Genomic DNA, 24,172 nt, shown 5'->3' with positions numbered 1-24,172 from the left:
GACTAATAGATGTATTTTTGTCATTTTCTTTTTATTTATATTACGTTTTGATATAATAATTAATATTTAAATATCAACAAAAAAGACTACTGTGTACTTTGTGGCTGGACGGAGATACTAACAAAATTAAATGTTTGATTTGATGTTTTCGAAAGAAAAAATAGTTAGAATAGTAAAATTATGGTAAAATCTTACAAGTAAATAGAATCAATTTGTGTCAAAAGTATCTAGTCGTTAAAGCAATCACAATAGCAAATACCAAAAAAAACCTTTGTTAATTGTCCAACACCTCACTTCATTCACGGGAGATTCGGCAGGCGAGTTTATCCCGTGTGTACTTTCCAGTAGCGATTGTGGGTTCCCACGTCATAAAAAAAAAAAAAAAAAAAAAAAAAAAAAAAGAAAGAGAGAGAGAGAATGGTAACTTGAATGCCATTGTATGAAATTCTTTTAAAAACTTTAGAAAAATCACCCATTCTAACATCACCATTAAAATAACATCATATCACCAAACTACACTCTTTTTAGTTTCAGATAAATCAAATATGTCCTATATATAATAACTATATATACTCTCTCCGTCCGGGCTCTAAGGGTTTCATTTACCTTTTGCGTCATTGTATTTAACATAAAAAATGTCATGATATTTGTATAATTTTATACACAAATTTTATTATAATAGTATTATAAGACACTAATAAAAATATTTATGTCATTTTTCCTTTATTTGTACTACGCTTTCATATAATAATTAATATTAAAAAATCAACTTGCAAAAAATAAATGAGACCCTTAGAGCTGGACGGAGGTAGTATAACATAAATATTTGACAGGACCCTCATTTATATTGAACCCTGGGCGGGCGCCCCTCTCACCCGGACCTAGAACCGGCCTGATTCCGACACAAAAGCCTTCTATACAAAGGTCATTGCAATTGCTCTTATCCGCTGCTCCGCATTGCCGCTCTCAGTTTTACTTGCGCCTGCCGTCACCTTTCTTCGCCATCACCGTCTCGTGCTCTTGCTATCACTATTCGACGCTATCGTATCTTCTTTTCTTTTTTTTCTTCTTCTTTTTTTTCAATGGCTCCCAAAAAATGTACTATTACTATCCATCCAAACTATAAAGGTTATGAATTGTGTTTTTACTAGCAACAACTCTGTCTTCTTTGTTCTTCACTAGGCTTGATTGATCTTGTGTATTTGCAGTGTTTGTTTACTTATTTTTTCTATGGTTTTATAGTATTTTAGTCATTGGTTATTTAAGTTAAAAATATTGATTATATTATTTTGTGTACTTTTGTCCTTGCTTGGATTAATTGTGTTTTTGCATTTTTTGTACTCCTCTCGATAGGTTCAAAATATGATACAATATTTAATTTCGACACAATTTTAGGTGAATAGTATTAAGTAAGATAATTTGTAAATTAGATAATGTGATAGGAAAAAGAAGTGTAATTTTATTATTATTATTATTATTTATTTAGATGATGTGATGAAATAAAGTATGAGGTAAAAATCAAGTATAATTAATTATTATTATTATTATTATTTTATATTCTTGGATGATCACACTTGGATATACTCGGTTTTTTCATGAAAAATAAATTAGAGGTATTCTCAAATTTAAGAAAATTCAAGTTATTGGTGGAGAGATAAAATAAGCGCAAAATTAAGACTCTTTTCTCTGATCGAGGTGGTGAATTTGTTTCATATGAGTTCTATAGATTTTGTAAGGAGAATAAAATTCATAGAGAGTTGAAGAGATCTTACGATTCGGCCTGCGACCATTCCATGCCTTAGTTGCTGAATTCAAGATATGTATGATGAGAGAGTTTGAAATATCAGGCTTGGGATGTTTTACTTTCTTGGACTTAGGTGTGTTAGTTTGGAGGTTTGAATTTTAAGTTGGAATTTGAATTTGAATAGTTGTACGATGTGATATTTTGAATGTAAAATTAATTTTTAGTATAATATAAAAAATAAAAAATACGTAGTTGATTTGATAACTTTTTGAGGAAAGAAATTTGATGAACAGTAAATTAACAAAAATACTCCAACGGAACACACCCAAAGTAAAGAAAACTGAAGATGATATATTTCTCTCCTGGAATATACATGCTATGATCTTTTACTCAAGTCCGACAAAGCAACAGCCACCCCATGAATACTAATGAGAAGTTGCAGTTAGAAAATAAATCCAAAGCAACCGATTCAAGTTATTTTTGGAGCCTAATAGGTGGACTAGATTATCTTACACACACTTGCCCTGATATCATGTATTCTATGAGTGTGTTATCTAGGTAAATGTATAACTCTAGTGTGCAACATCTTGAAGTAGCAAAAAGAGTGATTTGTTATATAACTAAAAAAGTTGCTGAATTTCAGTTATAGGTATATAATGACAATGGTTGGGCAAAGCTTTAACTTAGGTTCCGTGGTTATTTTTTGGTGTTCCAAGAAGCGAGATATTGTTACATTATCTTCATCCGAAGTAGAGTATGTTTCTGCGGCTTTTGCAAAGTGTTAAGTTGTGTGGTTGGGAAGATTTCTAACTGATATGCACCAAGGGCAAACAATTGCAACGTAATTTTTAATTTTTAATTTTTGACAACAAAGCTACTATTGTGATGACAAAGAATAATTTTTACAAGAGAACAAAATATATTGATACTCAATTTCATTTCATTCGCAGTTCGGTAGAAAATAGGCGATACTCAGTTGTTGTACGTTTCTACAAATAATCAAGATGCAGTTGATTTTACTAAGGAATCTTCTCTCGACAAGCTTAAGTACTTCCTTATTTTCTATATTTGATGCAATCAAATTTTATTTTTCTATTAATGTGTCTTAATATATAAGTTTAACACACAATAATAATAAAGGATTAGTTCCGGTAGTTTTCTCCTCAAGTTTCATCGTCTTTGAAATCATCCAATGACTTTACCCAATTCCCCAACACTCCATAGTTTTCGATGATTAATCCTTATCTAGTGAACCAATTAATGTAGGTGTCAATGGTTTAATTTGAAGCCAAAGTCATCAATCAATCTTAACTAAGGATATCATTATAAATTGACTAATACCTTTAGCTTGTTTAATTTCCAGTCAACTAAGGGACATGTTACCCTCGCCCTTGTGTCAATTGGGTTATGATTCTTGACCCTAATTATTTATTTACAACAATATATTTGCAAGGTTAGCTTTTGTGAAAACCCACTCTAATATTTTGGAAACATAATTAAAACAACTATGTATATATTTATTTTTTTTAGAAGAAAAAAAAAAAAAAAAACAAGAAAAAGACATTTCGAAATTAGCTAATTATATAAAGATGTGATTGAGTTCACGTTGTTTAACAACCACTTAGACAATTGCAAGTAATTGGTGTATATAACACATTACATAAAATCACACACATTTATACATAATTATAAATTGCCTAGTTGATGTTTGGAATGCAATAATTAGACAATTGCAAGCATTTGATGTGTATAATAAAACATTAAATTGATGACAAACAACAACCATTGACATTGTGTTGAAGTTTTATAACTCTTCTCTGATCCCACGACACAGTCCAGCAACATTGATATTAAAATATGGAGTAAGTTGCAATGACCTGTTGAAAGTCTTCTAAAATATCCAAAACAAACCAAACCCCAGATCGATGAATCCTGTTCAAGGGTGTCTATATATATATATATATATATATATATAATACACACCAATGCTCCAAGAATCTGTGTATATGTGGTGATATTTCAAAATCAGGGAAGAATTCATTGAAGATAAACTAAAATAAACCAAAGGCTTCGTCGCTATGAGTAATGTGATCTTGAATACTTATCGTCTCATTAGCTGTAGCTTTTCTTCATCGATCTACCACTGCAGGGTGTGTTTGATGATCCTAATGGGCTTGAAAAACTTTGCAGGTTTTCGATTCAAAGCATCGATTGTGGGAGCCGTTGGTAAGTTAGTTCAAACACCATTAAGGGATCATGTCTTGATTTGAATGTTTAATTGTATATTCAAGGAATCAATCTTGAGTTGAGTTTGCCTAAATTTCATTAATCTATTTGCCATTAAACTTATTTTGGAGATATAATCATTATTAGTAACAATGCAACCAGGCTCATGTTCTCACATAATTATAACAATTTATAGGGTAGGTATTACTAGACTAAAATAATTATACGAATTAAAGCCACAATTACTGTACTGAATTTTATAATTAATCATACACAATATATTGATGAATGATAGGCAACATAATAATATAATTATAAACAAAAACATGATTAATTCATAATATATGAACAATTGTCCATATAGAAGATAATATTTCATCCGTCCCATAACAAAGTATCCATTTTTCCATTTTAGTCCGTGCCATAACAAAGTATCTATTTTCTTTTTTAGTAATTCTACTGTCTACATAACATAACAAATACTCTTACAACTTATAATATTCCTACTACATCCCAATATAATACTAATATTTCTAAAACTATGTGCAAAAAATAAATAGATACCTAGTTATGGGACGGAGAGAATATTATTAATCTGAGTACAAGAAGTGTATTCATACAACAAATCATATAAATATGAGCAAGTTTCTATGCTATATGGGTCAAATCAATATGGTACTGGTTTGACGATTAGCACATAAATATAAGACAAAACAACATATATAAAGAACAACACACAATACTAAAATATACAACACATAACAACATATTGATTTTCAGCACAATAAATATATATACAGAGTACAATGTATAAACTGCAAAATAAATCTTTCTATACAATACAACATTGTGTTGTGCTATATAGAACGTGTGCTATCTGCCTTGCAATTAGAGTCAGCATCCCAACCGATGCCATTTTAGTACATATCGTGTTAATTGAAACAATGTGTTTTTAGCCTAATTTTCTTGTGCTGACAAAGTTGGATCGAGCAGGTTTGATCTGCACAGATATTATGACGGGGTACGTGATGCGGGTGCTGAGTACTTATCTGACCGACGTTTGGGGACTTAACTTCACTCACTCGGCAGCCATTGTCAATATGTGGGAAGGCTTGTCTAAGATGTTGCCTTTGGCAATTGCCCTCATCTCTTCTTTTTTCCCTAAGCCATTGCTTGTGCCTATTCTATGCACCATATCTTATGCCATTGTAAGAATTTGATTCTCTTACAATTCTATGATCATACCTCCGTACGTGTACTTACGCTACAAGAAAATATCATTTTTATAACGAGGTTTTTTTCTTCCCTAAATTCACTTTTTTTCGTTACTGATGACATTAGAGATAGAATTATGGATGAAATTACTCGTTAGCTATATGAACTTTAGGGAAATTCCGTTATAAATATACTTTTTTTTTGTAGTGTTATTTCCAACTTTAATTTCAATGTTGTCTAGGGATGGATCTTGATGACCCTATCGACGCCACCTCTGCTGGCGCGATCCACCGGCACGTGCAGCGACTACCACGCCGACTGCATCGGGCACACACAGAAAATCTTGTTCTACATAGGGTTCCCCATGGTCACCGTTGGAATGAGCAGCATTGTCGTCCTCGTAGCATTTATATTTGGAAATGACGAAGAAGATGATGACGAATCGCGAGGGATGATCGCCGGGGATATCGCCAATCACCCACTTTTAGCTTTCCCGAATTATATTATCAACATTGCCCTCTCTTACATAAAACCTTGGTTAGCTCGTTTTGCTATCCCTTCATTTTTCTCGGTTATATCCGTGTTCTTGTTTTTATTGGTGCCGTATGAGGAGAGAGTAGAAAGGTTGCCCCAAGGTATTGACGGATTGGCTAAAGAGAGCCCGATAACACGAGCCATGAGAGTCTTGGTTGCCTCGGTTTCGAAGCTCCGCCATAAACTTGATGATCAAACCCGGCTTCACGAACAAGGACATCCACGAATCACATTGCCCCGTACTCGGGGACTCAGGTTATTCAATCTCATCCGTTCATTTAATTCACCCTAATTTATTTTCTAAAAATTTCGCGATGAATCTAACTTTCAACAAGTTCTAATATTAGATTCTTGGACAAAGCCGCCATCGTAGTGCCCGGAAAAAGCCTGGAGGAACAAGAGAAGCATAAATGGACATTGTGCACTATTACAGACGTCGAAAAAATCAAACTCGCGATACGTATGGCTCCCTTAATCCCATCCATCGTTTTCTGCGGTGTCATAATCTCCATCGGCAACACCTACTTCATAGAGCAAGCTGACAACCTCAACCCGAAGATCGGGAAATGGAAGACCTCGACATCCTACCTTCTCGCCACCTACGATTCCACAAAGCAATCCATGGTTGTATTCGGCTTCCTATTCCAACTAATATCCCCTCGGGCCGGGATTTGCACAGCAATGTTCTTGTCGGTGCTGTGCTGCATAACTGCCGCCAAAGTCGAGCAACGGAGGCTGCACGTCATCACGCGCCACGGTTTGATCGACAAGCCCGACCAGAGGATCCCGATGAGCATGTACTGGATGCTACCTCAGTTCATTCTTCTCGCCATGGTCGATTCCCTACTTGAAGCTAATGTGAAGTCGTTCATCCTCAGACGGTACCAAAATGCGTCGCGGCTGCTGTATCCACTTCTTTTTGCTCGGGCAATCACCGGCGCCGGAGTCCTGGGCGGCATTCTGTTGGTTTATTTAGCCGGCAGGTTCAGCAAGCGTGTGGGGCGGAGGGTGAACTGGTTTCAGGAATCGCTGAGCCGGAGCCGGATGGACCATTACTACTGGGCATTCGCTGTGCTCTGCACAGCTAATCTTGCGCTGTTTCTGGTGTTGTCATTCTACTTCAAGTGCAGATCAGGCCGTGAATACATCGGCGCCGAGGATAATGCGCCGGAGATGGAGATGCCCGCAGTTGCCCCGTACATAGAAGTCGCGCCTGAAGCTGAGGAAGAAGGTGGCGATGATTAAAGTGTGCATTTGTTTAACAGCTCGTATATCTCTGTTTGTCTGTGATTTGAAATTTATATTATATTTTTTTAATATTTTTTATTTGTTTCACAATTCTCATTTTGAAAAAGTATATTATATTCCATTTTTTTCATCACAAACTAGCTATTGTTTATTTTGGCCATAATAAAGTATTATTTTTATTACTTAATATAACAAATATCTTTACAATTTATACTATATTCATATTATTATATTTATATCATATAATACTAATAAATTATTAATTTATTTTAATTATTTTTACTTTATTCCTACTACGTATACGTATGAAAGTATTTTTTTTATTTTTTTTTTTAAATTAGTGTCAAAGTATCATACAACCATAGATTATAAATATAAAATAAGTGGAACAATTCCCCCAAAAATATTATGCAACAAATAAATATCATTCAATAAAAAGTTTACAACTACATATATCCTAATAAATATATAAAAATTCAAATACACTATAAATATCATTCCTCAAATTTCTTATCTAATAACAATACGCTTCAAATTATAAACACCGACTAAAGAAACAAATCCAAACATAACTAGTCAGGCAGGGGATAGCCCGGCAGTGTGTGATAAACTCTGAAGTTTTAAAGTATGCTTAATTTGTGTTTCAAAGATATCAATACTATTTAGAGCATCTCCAACCAGCGCCATTAATGGTGCTGGTTGGCTTATTTAAAATAAAAAGTTGTTTAAAATAATAGAAAAAATTGAATATTCGAAGAATAATAGTGAAAAATAGAGTTATGGTTAGAGTAGAATTACTGTAACAACAGCATGTTTTGAAGTTAAAACTGAATAATTGAAGTTGATGAGTTGGAGATGACCTTAGTCTATGTTTCTAATAAAATACACTCTATGGGATTGTCTCTTTAAATGTTTGGCTATAATGTAAAGCAGATTTTGAACTATAGTCAAATCTTTTAATTACTACAGACTTTAAAAGATAAAAAATAAAAATTTATTCATATTTTTAATAATAATACTATCTTCATCCCCCAAAAAAATATCATTGGGTTTTTGTTTGTAAATTTTTGAATAATTATTATATTAATATCTATACGATCAAAAGGAAAATATAAAAATGCGATACAAATACAATAACATTTCGGGGTAAATTATACAAATATAATAATATTTTTAATATTAAATATAATGATACAAATGATACTCTTATTATGGGATGGGACAAATGAGGTAGTATAATAATTCATTTTATACAATACAATTTTTCAGTTTCATGGTATAACCTATTTTTCTCTCTCTTGCACTAGATATAACCTATTAACATATTTTAGATATTTAGTTTTAAATTTAATAAATTTATATTTAAATTTGATATTATCCATAAATTAGATTATTTAAATCTGAGTTTATCGAATCTGTTTTGTATTGTCTCTTTATTTTGATGACCAATAAGACAATCTTATTATTTTCCCCCAAAATTTCTAACATGGTATCAGACCCTATTTTTTCTCATGATGTAGATATAGCCTACCAACCCGTGTTTCTCCGGTACATTCAACCTGGATTGTACCTGGAGATCTTGTGATTTTGAGATCATGGCTTTACAAGTCTATCTTTCTGCAAATCTGTCTCGTCTGCGATCTGTCATTTATTTGTTGTCTTTTATTCTTGCGTGCAATAAATTTGTATGTGATCTGCATATGAAATATATCTGCGATCTGTCTACTATCTACCATATGTCAATTGTCTGTCTATTGCCTGCATGCGATCTGTCATCTGTTGTTGCTTGTTTGTTGCCTGAAATCTGGCTATGATCTGACATATGTTCGCTGTTTGTCTGTTACCTACGTACGATCTGTTTGGTGTTGCGATCTATCTGTTTTCGGCTCCGGTGGAGAGTCAACTGTTTTTTGCTCCGGTGGAGTCATCTTGTTTTCGTCTCCAGTGGAGTCATTTCGTTTTTGGCTCCGGTGGAGTCATCTCATTTTCGGCTACGGTGGAGAGTCATGTCGTTTTCGGCTCCGAAAGAGAGTCACGTCGTTTTTTGCTCCGGTGGAGAGTCAACCTTTATTTCTATTTGCATTTATTTTTTTTGCATCTATATTCAATTTTCTTATCAAACTAAGTTGGTTTCTGTTATACCACTTGAGTTTAGGGGGTGTTGAGATATTTTAGATATTCGAGTTTTAGATTTAGTTGATTTATATTTAGACTTGATCTTATTATAGATTAGATTATTTAAATTTGAGTCTATCGAGTATGTTTTGTATTGTCTATGTATATAAGCTCTTTATTTTGATGACCAATAAGACAATCTCATTATTTTCCCCCAAAATTTATAATAAACCTACGTTTCTCCGAGTATATTTAACCTGAATTGTACCCAGAGATTCCCCATATTTGATATTATTTTATTTTTGTTTTTGTTTCATGGTGTCAACGGGAGGTCTTCTGATTTTGAGATTCATCCGCAATTGTTTCTTCTTTCAAGTTATTTTTCAACTTTGCATCCGAGTTCGGCCTTTGATCGTTTGTCATGGTTTAGTACAAAATGTTGCTTCCGATTGTGTTAAGAGTTCTGTTGTTTTCCGATTCCGGTGAAAGTTCTGTATTTTTTAGGCTGAGAGAAAGTCTCGTGTTTTCCAATTCTGTGTTTTTCGACTCTGGTGAGAGTTCCGTGTTCCCCACTCTAATTCAGTTGAGTGCCCTGCAGATGATTGTGGCTGCATCAGCTTCTATCTCTCTTTGCAAACTCAAGTTGGAAAACACATAACTGGAAAACACGAAACTAGAAATATTTGACGCTATTAGTAAAAGTTAGAAATATTTTTTACAAAATTAATATTAAAAAGACATAATTTAAAAAGACGCTTAAATATTTGACGCTGATTAGTAAAAATTAGGAACATTTTTAACACAATCCGTGTATTTTATTGTTGCATTACAGTTTTATTTTACGCTTTGTAAAAACATAGAATAATATGGGTTGTTTGGTTCAAGGTGGAATTTAAAATGATGGGATTTGAAAAAGAGGGCTAAAATCCTACAAATAAAGGATTTTTTTTTGTAATGGGGATACCCTTTTACTTTTAAATCTCATTCTTGAAATTTTAATTTTTACATTTATATCCTATTATAAAAAAAATAATAGTATTATATTTATATATAAATACTAAATAATTTTAAAATTAATTATTATTTGAATTATATATTTAATTAAATTTATATTATTTTTTATTGTACAATATTTTTTAAATAAATTAATAAATTCATTGTTTAAATTATTATTTATTATAAATTTTATTTAAATTACAAAATTATAGGGACGACCATAAGTCGGGTTCAGTCAGAACTGATATTCATCCCAAATATATATTGTTAAATTCGAGATTCAAATTGGATCCGATTATACTAGATCCGACCGAGACTATACCCGGTAAGACTTGATGGTTCCGAAAAATCCATTTTTTTTACAATTCTTAAATTTTAATTTAAAATTATACATGTACCAGATCCAATGTATATTAAAATTTATGTATTTTATTAGAAAATTATTATAATAAAATAATGAATACGTTAAAATTAAAAAATATTTTTAATATAATTATATTATTCGAAATTATTTTTTCATATGTATGGTTGATATTTTATTATTATATTACTCTGATCATTACCCGGATCCATGCCTAATACTCAAATAATTGGACTCAACTTCAAATAAATAGGTCGGGCTCGGTCAGGTCTCGAGTTTACGCGAATCTATTGTCATCCTATAAAATTATTGATATATTTTCAATTTATAGGTTTAATTTGTCAAAATAAATAAATTTCATAAGAGGACAATTATGTCATTTAGAATATAAATAATTCAAATCCACGAAATATAAATTCCACCACATTTTATCAACCAAACATAATATGAGATTTTAAATCCTGAATATAATAAATCCCATCACATATAAATCCTATTGTACCAAAAAAGTCCATCAAACGACCCTTAAGTACATATTTTTAGAGTGAAGTTGCTCAGAAAATAAATTTCAAGATATATATATATATATATATAAACTGCAAAACAAATGCAGTCTTAATCATCGTCACCGTCTGCTTCAGCTTCGGCCACAACTTCTATGAACTCCGCGGCAGCTTCCGCCACCGTCTCCATCGTCTCCGGCTTCTCCTCATCCTCACCGCCAATGTCCCGCGATTGGTTTTCTGATTCTTTTTTATGTGACGTACCTTCGATTTTGTATTCACGGCCTGATCTGCACTTGAAGTAGAACGACAGCGCAAGAAACAGCACAAAATTAGCTGCACAGAGCACAGCCAATGCCCAGTAATAATGGTCCATTCGGCTCCGGTTCAGTGTTTCCTGAAACCAATTCACCTTCCGGCCGACACGCTTGCTGAACTTTCCGGCCAAATGAACGGACAAAATGCCGCCCAAGATTCCCGCGCCGGTGATTGCCCGAGCGAACAGAAGTGGATAAAGCAGCCGCGACGCCTTTTTGTAGCGTCTGATGATGAACGACTTCACATTTGCTTCAAGTAGGGAATCGACCATGGCGAGAAGGATGAACTGCGGGAGCATCCAGTACATGCTCATCGGGATTCTCTGGTCGGGCTTGTCAATCAAGCCGTGGCGCGCGATGACGTGCAGCCTCCTTCGCTCGACTTTGGCAGCCGTGATGCAGCACAGCACTGATAAAAACATCGCTGTACAAATCCCGGAACGAGGGGATGCTAGTTGGAATAGGAAAGTGAATGCAACCATGGATTGCTTTGTGGAATCGTAGGCGGCGAGAAGGTAGGATGTCGAGGTCTTCCATTTCCCGATCTTCGGGTTGAGGTTGTTGGCTTGCTCTATGAAGTAGGTGTTGCCGATGGAGATTATGACGCCGCAAAGAATGATGGATGGGATTAAGGGAGCCATACGGATCGCGAGTTTGGTCTTTTCGACGTCAGTAATAGTGCACAATGTCCATTTATGCTTCTCTTGTTCCTCCGGGCTTTTGCCGGCCACTATGATGGCGGCTTTGTCCAAGAATCTGCGATGCTAGAACTGTTGATATAAATTTATATAATTATATATATCAATAAAGAAATTATTCTTCAATTCTACGAAATCCATATAAATATGTAAAAATTCATCTAAATCAGTTATTAAAATCCATAAAACGACTTTGTGGATTTCTAAATTTACAGAAACCCACAAACTTATTAAAATCCAAAAAAAAAACCCATTGAAATACACCCCCCTTAGATTCATCACAAATTTTTTAGAAAATAAGTTTGTGTGAATTAAATGAACGGATGAGATTGAATGACCTGAGTCCCCGAGTACGGGGCAATGAGGTTCGCCTATTTCCCTGTTCGTGAAGTCGGGTTTGATCATCAAGTTTATGGCGGAGCTTCGAAACCGAGGCTACCAAGACTCTCATGGCTCGCGTTAGAGGGCTCTCTTTAGCCAATCCGTCGATACCATCGGACAACATTTCTCCTTTCTCCTTATACGGCACCAATAAAAATAAGGACACGGATATAACCGAGAAAAATGAAGGGATTGCAAAACGAGCTGACCAAGGCTTTATGTAGGAGAGGGCAATGTTGATAATATAATTCGGAAAACCTAAAAGTGGGTGACTTGCGATATCCCCGCCGATCATCTCTCGCGATTCGTCATCATCTTCTTTGTCATCTCCAAATATAAATGCAACGAGGACGACAATGCTGCTCATTCCAACGGTGACCATGGGGAATCCTATGTAGAACAAGACTTTCTGAGTGTGCCCGATGCAGTCGGGTTGGTAGTCGCTGCACGTGCCTGTGGATCGTGCCAACAGAGGTGGCGTCGACAGGGTCATCAAGATCCAGCCCTAGACAACATTAAATCTTGGAAACAATTAGTACATGAACAGAGTCAACCAACACGTCCCTTCATGGGTAAGGGGATAAACGTCACCAAACAAAACTTGCCAGTCCATAACGACAAATGGGGGATGGTGGGATTCAAATTGGAGACCTAAGACTCTAATACCATATTAGATGATGTAAATGACTGTCTTAGCTAAAAGCAGCTGAATATCTAAAATATGTCAACAGAATTGTAAGAGAATCGAATGCTTACAATGGCATAGGATATGGTGCATAGAATAGGCACAAGCAATGGATTAGGAAACAAAGAAGAAATGAGGGCAATCGCCAAAGGCAACATCTTAGCCAAGCCTTCCCACATATTTACAATGGCTGCCGAGTGAGTGAAGTTAAGCCCCCAAGCGTCGGTCAGATAAGTACTCAGCACTCGCATAACGTACCCCGTCATGATGTCCGTGCAGATCAGACCTGCAGCTCAGCTACATCAGATCTTATTCGCAAAAAAAAAAAAAAAAAATTAATCGAGTAATTGTTGCGGAATTGTGAAAACAAGATAAAAAATGCATACAAGACGATTCTGAATCTTATTAAGAATGATCTACGTCTGAGGCAACCATATGAGGTATTTTTACTAGTGTTTTATAATGTAGATTTTAAAAATACTACATCAAATATTTTTAGATGTTAAAGACGAAATCCCAGTGTACGCAATCCCAAAACTGTATGGACATGCCCAAAATGTTTTTGGTCAAATGATGTTCGAAGGGCTAGATGTACAATGCTTCAATTTTTTATTTGGAGTTTTACAACACAACAATCAGCCCGTTCCTGACCTTTATTAGGCCCGGGGCAAAATTAGAATATTGGGCCCTTAAATATTTTTTATATTATTATAATAATAATATAATAATTATATATATATTTTAATGTAAATGTATTAATCAAATATTTTTTTATTTATTAAAAGATCAAAATATAAATATAAAATTAATGCGACATGTTTAGTATAATATAAAAATAAAAAAATATTTAATTTAATATTTTTTCAAAATATTTTTTTATAAACAATCAAAAGTCTTTAAAAGAAAATTTTCAAACAAAAAAGTTTATTAAGAGTTTGTTTCTTTTGATTGGTTTAGGGAAAAATTTGATTTGAATTTGATATTAAAATAATGTTTGATGGGATGTCTATGAGAGAGAAAAAATATATTTTTTTCCTAATAATAAAAATTAGAAAATTTAGATAAAATAAACAAATTCAGTGTTTATATAATACACAAATTTTTAAAAATACTACTAAAAAATATACAAAATTTGAACATATTGACATAAAAATAAAAATAACAAGAATACACAAAATATTACTCTATCATATCTTCTTAATTTTACATAATTCACAAAAATATATAAAATCATATCATTAAATAAACACACTGAAACATACAAAAAAAAGTAATCTAAAAATTAATGTAGAAATCATTTATTTAAAAAATAATTATAAAATTAATTTTTATTTAAAATTTTATTTTATATATTCTATAATAATAATAATAATATATTAATATATAGGAGTATATATACATATATTATTGGGCTCCTTATTGGCCCTAGAAGGAATGGCCTTGGGCCAGGGCCCGGGCCCGGGCCGGACAACAATAATATCTACCTTTTAAGTATAATTATTTACATTTCCAAAAAGAAAACTTTCAATAGTAAATAGATTAATGTAATTTATGCAAACTTAAACTCAAGATTTAATTCCTTGAAGATACAAACATTCAAATCAAGATTGATATATATGATCGATTAATGGCGTTCGAACTAACTTACCAAAGGCTCCCACAATCGATGCACCGGTTCGAAAACCTGCAAGGTTTTCAAACCCATTAGCCGAAGAAAAGTTGATGAGACGATAGATGGATACCTAAGATTATATTACCCATTGCGACGACGCCTTCGGTTACTTTGGTTTATCTTCAATTCTTCCCTGATTTCAAACAATCCTAAGCTTCCTCTACAACACTACAGTTTATTTACAGCTTAATTGATATACATATATATATATATATATATAGATTCTTCGACTGTTGTGGATGTTATATATGTATAGACACCCTTGAACAGGCTTCATCGATCTGAGGTTTGGTTTCTGGACATTTAACAGAGACCTTGCAGGAGGACAATGCAACTAATTGCATATTTTAATACCAAACAAGGCTTAAATACTTCGACAGTATGTCAACGTGTATTGTCATCATTTTAATGTTTATTATATACACCAATTGCATGCAATTATGTTTAATATTTCATTCCAAACTTCAACTAGGCAATTTATATATGAGTATATATAAATGCGTGTGCTTGTGTAATGTGTTAGTTTAGTGTGAAAACGGGCTGAGTGGTTGTTTAACAACGTGAAATTAATCACATCTCTCATTAGTTAGATCTTAAATGTTTTCGTTTTTTCAAGAAAAGAATATAAATATATTGTAGTTTATATTGGGGATAGTTAGGATGATTCTTTGTCGTTAGAAATTTCGGGGAAAATAATGAGATTATCTGATTGATTATGAAAATAAGGGGCCTATATGTAGGCAATACAAAACAGACTTCACAGGCTCAAATCTAAACAATCTAATATGGATAAGATCAAATTTAAATAATATCTAAAATATCTCAACATCCCTTCAAAATCAAATTGGTTTCTATTATACCACTTGAGTTTGATCAGAAAATTGAATATAAACACAAATAAAAATAACATTTGACTCTCCACCGGAATAAAAAACGAGATGGCTTTCCACCCCGGAGCAAAAAACGAGATGACTCTCCACCGAAGTCGAAAACGAGATGACTTTCCACCCCGGAGCAAAAAACAAAATGACTCTCCACCGGAGTCGAAAACGAGATGACTCTCCACCGAAGTCGAAAACAAGATGACTTTTCACCGAAGCTAAAAACGACATGACTCCACCGGAGCCGAAAACAACATGCCTCCACCGGAACTGAAAACGACATGACTCTCCACCGGAGTAAAAAATGAGATAGATCGCACGTAAGCAACAAACAAACAATGAAAAGATAGCAGATTGCAAACAAATTTCAGATCGCGCGCAGGCAACGGACAAGCAGCGGAGAGATGGCAGATCGCAGACAAGTTTTAGATCGCACACAGACAACATACAAGCAGCAGATAGATGACAGATAGCAGAAAAATTTCAGATCGCAATCAGGCAACAGACAGAACAGATGGTAAATAGCAGACAGATCGTAGATAGATTTCAAATTGCATGGCAAATCGCAGACCGATTTCATTGCACGGAGGAACTGAAAGACAACAGATAGATGGCAGATCGCAGACGAGACATATTTGCAAAAAGACAGACTTGAAAGGTATGATCTCAAAATCACAAGACTTCCAGGTACAATTTAGATTGAATGTACCCGGAGAAACGCGGTTCGGTAGGCTATATCTTCGGCATGAGAAAAATAGGCTCTGATACCATGTTAGAAATATTGGGGGAAAATAATGAAATTATCTTATTGATCAACAAAATAAGGTGCCTATATATAGGCAATACAAAACAGACTCGATAGATTCAAATCTAAGTAATCATATATGGATAAAACAAAATCTAAATATAAATTTACTAAATTTAAAACTGAATATCATAACATTTCTAATGAGAAAAAAAAAATTAATTATACATACATGGTTGAATATAAAATCTGTATACATCTTCTATCATTTGCCACAGTAAAAAAAAAAAAAAAAAAAAATTATGTTGATATGAAATTTTGTTTGATGTATCGGGAATCTACAAAATATTTAGGGGGTGTTTGGAAACAGCGTTTTGAAGAGCTTTTAGCTTATTGAACAACTTTTAGCTATTTAACCAGTCAAAAAGTTAATTTAGTTGTTTGGTAAATTAGCTTTTTGAAAGAGCTTTTTGGACCCAAAAAACTAATTTTTGAAAAGCTCATCTACCGAGCGTTTTAAAAGAGCTTTTTCATTTTAATTTTGGTTATTCCTTATTTACCCTTAAAACTTAATTATTTATTTTATACATATAAATATATTTTTATAGCAGTATTTATTAATTATTTTTAATATATTTAATTTATTCAATTATATTTTTATTTTTGTAAATTTAAAATAGTTACTATTATAAATTACTACATATAAATTATTTTATTTTTAAAATATATAAATTTTTAAAACTAAATCAAATAGAAAAAAACAAAGGTTATTTATTTATTTATATATATTAAAAATAATTAACATAATAAAAAAATTTATACGAAAGATTTATTATTTTATATTTTACATAATTTCAATAAAAAAATTATTATTTTTTAGTAAAAATAATTTTCTCAGATCGAAATAATAAAAATAAAATAAATATTTTATAATATTTTTATAATTTTCAATAATTAATAACAAAAATTCTCATAAATTTCAAACCAAAATGAACAAAATTAAATATTTTAAAAAATAACATATCAATGTCCTTAATAGTCATTTTATGTATAAACAGCTAATGTCAAACAGTTGTTTTACCAAATATTTTATTGCAAACCGCTAATTGAATCAGCTAACAGCTAACAACTAAAAGCTATCAGCTAATTGCAAACGCACCCTTAGACTTAAATCTAAATAATCTAATATGAATAATATGAATAAGACCAAATCTAAATCTAAATCTAAATTTAAATCTGAATATCTAAAATATATGTGTGGCTGTTAAATTGTCCACGCTGACTACTGATGTGGAATGTTTTGTCACATATTTTCTGAGTGGGAAAATATCTTTTTGAGAGATAAAAAGACAATTCAAATTCTTCATAGGCAAAAAACATAAGAAAAATTGTGCTAGTATAGATTTGAAAGTAAAAAACTGATGAAGAAAAATGAAGGGACAGTCTATCCCTTTTGGACCCACAGACAAATCAGACGACCAATCAGCTGTCTGTAAGACTGTAACCTGCTCATGTTTATGATTCGAGGCTTGATGTTCTGGTTATTGAAAAAACTTCAAGATGAGACAAAATATATATCTTGTCCTACTATATAAAAAACAAAATGGCCTTGTCGCATGATATTGCATGCAAAAGAAAGGTTAAAAATAAAGGAAGAAAAAAGTCTATTACCAAAAAGAGGTAATATTTGACTCTCTCTTTTCTTCTAGGATATTTTTGTGGAGTTTGACATATCAATTCGTCCCATACGCATTGGTATTTGACATGAGATGTGTCTTGACATATTTGACCGTTTGGAATCCATATGCTGTTGAATTTTGATTGGAAGAAGTGAGTTTGTGTATGTGTATATATACAGAACCCATTGCATTGTGAAGTATGGCTTTCATAACAATTCTAAAAGAAAAAATCTGAAATCTTTCATGTGCTTATTGTAGAGTGAGGACTTAGAAGAGTTCTACTTATCTTCACCGAAAGGAAAGCCCAAATCCCATGTTAGAATAGATTGAGTTTCACCTCTAGTTGAGGGGAGTGTATTTTTTTTATTTTGAGGGATTTTTGTGAAAGGCAAAATTTTGGAGAGATTTCGTGCATACTCTTTTATGGAAAATTGCTTGAAGTTGCTGGTTTGTGGAGTCGAAGATGACATCCTGAAAGTTGCTCAGACAATCCAGATACTGCATGTACTATTGGCAAACAAGATATAATGCAAACTAGTGTGCCTAGATTGTACGTGATATACTTAAGGAAATACATACCAAATGGCCATCGGTAGAGCTCAAATATAGAATAAAGATCAGATGTGAGTGAAGACCAAAAGAGTCACCAAATATCCACAATATTGAACAATCTATGGCAAAAATCAAATGAAGATGTGTCCATATCAAAATTTGATGCTATTGATGCATTTCAAGCCATCGACGAGTTACCTTCTGATGATGTTGAACCAAAATTTGGTGTAAGAAAGTGGCCAACAGTTGGTGAAGGTCGCCCACAATAGGGAGCAAAAAGAAAAAAAAAAGGGTAAAGATATGATTAAAGGGGTAAATCATCCTCATCCTCATCTTGATATGATTTGATATTAGATGGATGGATTGCTTGCTTGTGTGCATTACGCATTATTGCTGATTGTGATGGATTATTAAGTTGAATTGCATAGATTAAGGGGGAGTCTTTATATTCTTAAGTTGATAAATATTCATGTTGAAAATTTAATAGCCTTATGAAATCATGAGATGAAAATTCATATTGGATTTGAGTCAAAGTATCTCTCATATTTTATCCTCTTGCTTGGATCGAAAAGACTTGAGGTGATGAAAATGACCCTAAGGTGGTTTGGAAATGAAAGGTAGGATCTCCATCTAACAAAAACGGAGAGCGGTGGTAGTTGGTCTTAGTTGTTCTATGTTGTGTTTTGTTGTTTTGAGAGGGAGGGATATGATTCTTTTCATTATCTACGTGATAGTTGAATGTACTTTGCCTTTCTTCTTGGTTGGAAAATATATCACTAAAAAATAGGGAGATTGTTGCTAGTTATTTTCTCAATTGAATTTTGGTTGATGTTTGCAAACTTTTTGGATGTCAGATGGGCTTTAATAAAACATTGGGTCTTCGCAATTTGGTCCTAAATGTTATAAAGATCCACTTAGTTCCAGATTTAGAAATTGTTGTATTATTGACGGCGGTCCCTGTGATCGCGCATCTAACAAATAGAGAATTCCTAATATAAGAGGATCTAAGTTTGTTACAACAATCTTTGAGTGGATGGTGTGATGGTTGTTTGGAAATATTTTGATAGTCTCTATGTGTGAGATTATTGAACATTAAGAGTGATAGGGGTTGGGGTGATTGATTGAGAGCTATGAATGATCAAGAAATTGTGAGATAAATTTCTTGAGTATGTAGTTCGATTGTATCCAAAAAATTTTGTGCTTCAATAGTTTCAATAGTGAATCACACCTAAGTTGGAACTCTCCAGATATAGGTTAGTGCAACCGAATTGGATTAACAATTGTTTGTATTTTTTGTTTTTTTCGTTATCAGTATGTGTATTTGCAGTCTGATCGTTCAACAAATAACGAGTTTATATTGAGGGATTTTTCTATATTGATTTCCAAAGTGAGCTATTCTTATTGTTAGGTGTTTGATCGATTTTTCGGCTAAGAAAGAAATAGAAATGATTTAAATTTTAGTTCATTATAGAGATGTGATTGATTCCAAGTTGTTTAACAACCACTTGGCCTGTTTTCACACTAAACTAACATATTAAACAAACCCACACATTAATTATATATAGTTTTAAATTACCTAGTTGAAGTATGGAGTGTAATACTTGACATAAATGATGCAATTGGTGTATAAAATAAACATTGAACTGATTGCAGAAAACTAGGATTGTCATTTTGTTGAAGTGTTTAAGCCTTGTTTGATCCCACCAAGACACACTCCAGCAACACTACTGGTATTAAAATATAACTTTTACTTTCTACAGATCTTTGCTAAATTTCCAAACCAAACTAAACCCCAGATCGATAAACCCTGTTCAAGGGTGCTTTTATGAAGAATCTGTGTATATATGTATATCAATTAAGATGTAAATAAACTGTAGTGTTGCAGAAGAAGCTGGGGATGGTTCGAAATCAGGGAAGAATTGAAGATAAACTAAGTTAGCCAAAGGCCTAATCGATATGGGTAAATTAATCTGATCTTAACTATCTATCTATCCTCTATTTCATCACTATAGCTTTTCTTCATCTTCGACTGCAGCGATTGTATGTGTGTGATGATCATAATGGTTCGAAAACCTTGCAGGTCGATATGAATTAAGCATCGATTGTGGGATTTATTGGTAAGTGTTTAAGATATTAAACTTACGGTAAAAAGAAATAGTATATATTTGTAACGAATTCCGTTGCTAAAGTTCGCGTAGCTAACGTTAATTCTATTTTAATTTTGTCTCTAATGTCATTAGTAACGGAAAAAAGTGGATTTAGAGTAAAAAAAAATCTTTTTACTAAAATGATATTTTCTTGTAGTGTTGTAATAATGTTGAGGGGTTTTGAAATTGATTTTGTGGTATGATTATGATTTAATGCCAAAATATATAATTGTGGGAGTTATGAGCTGATTTAGTGAGGCTGAGTTTGTAGGATTGAATAAGAATATTTTATCTATAGATTTTATTGTTGAAAATTCTACTTTCTTTTTCTTTTTACTTTTATGTACCGTTACTGTATGAGATTACGATTGATAATATTATTTTACTCGGTGTAATACTAGGTTTTACTTTAATGTATTCAAATCTGAAACAATTACAGATCCAATACAATAATAACAATCTTTAGAATAATTAATTCAATCCAATACTCTAATATTATTTTATTTTATTGAATAATAAAATGCCCATATTACTCTTAATTTTTTTCCTCTTCTTGTTCTAAGGATCACTCTTGCAATGAAAAATAAAATTTTATCTATATATTTTTCGATTTAGTGTTAATCCTTTATGAATAAGCTAGTTTGAGCATCATTAATTGACATATTTCCATTTTGATTTGAATGTTTGTATATTCAAGGAATTAATCCTGAGTTGACTTTGCCTAAATTTCATTAAAATATTTTATATTAAAAATATTTTGGAAATGTCATTATTAGTGAGAATGTAAGATGGATAATGTTCACTAATCATTATATATAAGGTAGGTATTATAATTAGATTTAAAGTCATTTTGCAAATAATGTTCAGTTTATATAGATATTTTTAGAATTTCTCATACTAATTTTCTTTTAAAAGATTACATTAAATATTTAATTATTATCATTTTTAAAATTTCAAATTTTCCAAAACTTTTATTGTGTTCACTCATAAGATTATAGTTTTTTTTTTTTTTTTTGTTTTGAATGATAAAATTTTGAATATTGAAATTGTTGTTTGATGTGATATAAATATGTATTGATTTGATATTTTGAATGCAAAATTAAATTTTAATGTAATAAAAAAATAAAAAATGGGTGTTTGAATTGACATTTTTTAAGGAAAAAAAAAATAGTAAAATTAGGAATAAAATTTCACAAGTAAACAGAGCGAATTTTGATCAAGCTGAGCCGCAGGTCTAATATGTACTGACATCATGACGGGGTACGTGATGCGAGTGCTGAGCACTTATCTGACCGACGCTTGGGGGAATAACTTCACTCACTAGGCAGCCATTGTCAATATGTGGGAAGGCTTGTCTAAGATGCTGCCTTTGGCGATTGCCCTCGTTTCTTCTTTGTTTCTTGATCCATTGCTTTAATTTTCCCTCTTCTATGCACCATACCTTATGCCTTTGTAAGCATTCTCTTACGATTCTCTAAGGGTGTATTTGTTCGGGGGTTTGAATTTTGGATTGAAATTTGAATAATAGATATTTTGAATTTGAATAGTTATATGATGTATGTAAATAGGCGTTGATGTGATATTTTGAGAATAAAATTGATTATTAATATAATACTTTCTCTGTCCCGTAACTAAGTATCCATTTACTTTTTGTGTGTTAATCTTTGAATATTAATTATTATATCAAAATGTATTACAAATCAAGATAAAGTGACAAAAATACTTCTATTAGTATTTTATAATACTAATATAATGACATTCTACAAAAAAAAATTATACAAATAAAATGATACTTCTAATGTTAAAGTACACAAAGGGCAAATGAATATTTTGTTAAATGACGGAGGAGTATAAAAAATTAAAAATAAGTGTTTTTTTATTTATTTTTTTGGATTTTTTTTTTTTTTTTATGAATAGTGAAAACTGGTTGAAATTCTTGAAATGAACACACCTTAAGTATATATACTTCCGTACATGTACTAATTATTTCCGAGATTTGATGTTGTCTAAGGCTGGATCTTGATGACCCTGTCGACACCGCCACTGCTAGCACATTACACCGGCACGTGCAGCAACTACCACCCCGACTGCATCGGGCACACGCCGAAAGTCTTGTTCAACATAGGCTTCCCCATGGTCACCGTTGGAATGTGCAGCATTGTCATCATCTTTGAAATAATATATGAAGATTGCGATATAGATGACGAAAAGAAAGAAATTATCGGCTTGAACATCACCAATCACCCGGTTACAGCTATCCTCAATTACATTATTAACATTGCCCTCTCCTACATAAAGCCTTGGTCCGCTCGTTTTGCAATCCCTTCATTTTTCTCAGTTATATCCGTGTTCTTGTTTTTATTCGTGCCGTATAAAGAGGAAGGAGTAATGCTAACCAAAGGTATCGACGGATTGGCTAAAGAGAGCCCTATAACGCGAGGCGTGAGAGTCTTGGTGGCCTCAATTTCCAAGAATTTCCATAAAGTCGACGATCAAATCCGCCTTCACGACCAAGAAAATCGCCAAACCTCATTGCCCCGTACTCGGGGACTCATGTCATTCAATCTCATATGTTCATTAATCAAAATTCATTCTAATTTTGTTCTCATAAACTTGTGGTGAATCTCGATTTCAACGAGTTCTAACATCGCAGGTTTTTGGATAAGGCCACGATCATAGTGCCCGGAAAGAGTTCGGAGGAACACGAGAAGCATAAATGGACATTGTGCACTATTACAGACGTCGAAAAGACAAAACTCGCGATTCGTATGGCTCCCTTAATCCCATCCATCGTTCTTTGCGGCGTCATAATCTCCATCTGCAACACCTACTTCATAGAGCAAGCCAACACCCTAAACCCGAAGATCGGGAAATGGAAAACCTCGTCATGCTACCTTCTCGCCACCTACGATACCCTAAAACAATCCATGAAGATAATTACCTTCCTATTCCAACTAGCATCCCCTCGGGCGGGGATTAGCACGGCGATGTTTTTTTCGGTGCTGTGCTGCATAACGGCCGCAAAAGTAGAGCGACGGAGGCTGCAAGCCATCACGCGCCACGGCTTGATCGACAAGCCCGACCAGAGGATCCCGATGAGCATGTACTGGATGCTCCCGCAGTTCATTCTTCTCGCCATGGTCGATTCCCTTCTCGAAGCTAATGCGAAGTCGTTCATAGGCAGACGGTACAAAAAGGCATTACGCCTGCTGTACCCATTTCTTTTCGCTCGGGCAATCATCGGCGCCGGAATCTTGGTCGGCATTTTTTCAGTTCATTTGGCCGGAAAGTTTAGCAAGCATGTCGGCCGGAGGGTGAACTGGTTTCAGGAAACGCTGAATCAGAGCCGAATGGACTGTTATTACTGGGCATTGACTGTGCTCTGCGTAGCTAATTTTGTGTTGTTTCTGGTGTTGTTGTTCTACTTCAAGTGCACATCAGGCCATGAATATAAGAGTTAAGACACCTCGAGC

At 33.2% G+C, this 24,172-nt stretch overlaps 3 protein-coding genes and 1 long non-coding RNA gene across 7 annotated transcripts; 3 read left to right on the top strand and 1 right to left on the bottom strand.

Moving 5' to 3' along the window:
* The first annotated feature begins 3,738 nt into the window (after nucleotides 1-3,738).
* LOC127256456 (protein NRT1/ PTR FAMILY 5.5-like) lies at nucleotides 3,739-6,977 on the top strand. 2 transcript variants are annotated; one of them, XM_051282473.1, is made up of 5 exons: nucleotides 3,739-3,826; nucleotides 3,935-3,970; nucleotides 4,964-5,178; nucleotides 5,427-5,974; nucleotides 6,067-6,977. In XM_051282473.1, the coding sequence occupies exons 1-5, from the start codon at nucleotides 3,823-3,825 to the stop codon at nucleotides 6,962-6,964; spliced, it is 1,701 nt and encodes a 566-aa protein (XP_051138430.1). In that variant the 5' UTR covers nucleotides 3,739-3,822; the 3' UTR covers nucleotides 6,965-6,977. The 2 variants fall into 2 exon arrangements, with proteins under 2 accessions (XP_051138430.1, XP_051138431.1); XM_051282474.1 differs by having other exon boundaries at nucleotides 3,751-3,831.
* Nucleotides 6,978-10,894: 3,917 nt separating this feature from the next.
* LOC127256418 (protein NRT1/ PTR FAMILY 5.5-like) lies at nucleotides 10,895-15,017 on the bottom strand. Its single transcript, XM_051282426.1, has 5 exons — nucleotides 14,781-15,017; nucleotides 14,672-14,707; nucleotides 13,095-13,309; nucleotides 12,296-12,843; nucleotides 10,895-12,015 (listed from the first exon to the last, which is right to left on the bottom strand). The coding sequence occupies exons 1-5, from the start codon at nucleotides 14,782-14,784 to the stop codon at nucleotides 11,055-11,057; spliced, it is 1,764 nt and encodes a 587-aa protein (XP_051138383.1). The 5' UTR covers nucleotides 14,785-15,017; the 3' UTR covers nucleotides 10,895-11,054.
* Nucleotides 15,018-20,184: 5,167 nt separating this feature from the next.
* LOC127256427 (uncharacterized) lies at nucleotides 20,185-22,292 on the top strand. Of its 3 annotated transcripts, none has more exons than XR_007839850.1 (4): nucleotides 20,185-20,282; nucleotides 20,438-20,512; nucleotides 20,633-20,669; nucleotides 21,932-22,292. It is a non-coding gene; the product is annotated as an uncharacterized LOC127256427 (long non-coding RNA). The 3 variants fall into 3 exon arrangements; XR_007839849.1 differs by having other exon boundaries at nucleotides 20,205-20,282; nucleotides 20,430-20,512; XR_007839848.1 differs by having other exon boundaries at nucleotides 20,232-20,512.
* Nucleotides 22,293-22,721: 429 nt separating this feature from the next.
* On the top strand, nucleotides 22,722-24,160 carry LOC127256062 (protein NRT1/ PTR FAMILY 5.5-like). Its single transcript, XM_051281892.1, has 2 exons — nucleotides 22,722-23,254; nucleotides 23,353-24,160. Exons 1-2 carry the CDS (start codon nucleotides 22,722-22,724, stop codon nucleotides 24,158-24,160), a joined length of 1,341 nt encoding a protein of 446 aa, XP_051137849.1.
* The last annotated feature ends 12 nt before the right edge of the window (nucleotides 24,161-24,172 follow it).

Source organism: Andrographis paniculata, unplaced genomic scaffold (genome assembly GCF_009805555.1).
Source record: "Andrographis paniculata isolate CXL003 unplaced genomic scaffold, ASM980555v1 Contig55END, whole genome shotgun sequence".
Classification (NCBI taxonomy): Eukaryota; Viridiplantae; Streptophyta; class Magnoliopsida; order Lamiales; family Acanthaceae; genus Andrographis; species Andrographis paniculata.
Note: the sequence above shows the minus strand (reverse complement) of the source record. Positions and strands in the feature narration are given on the sequence as shown.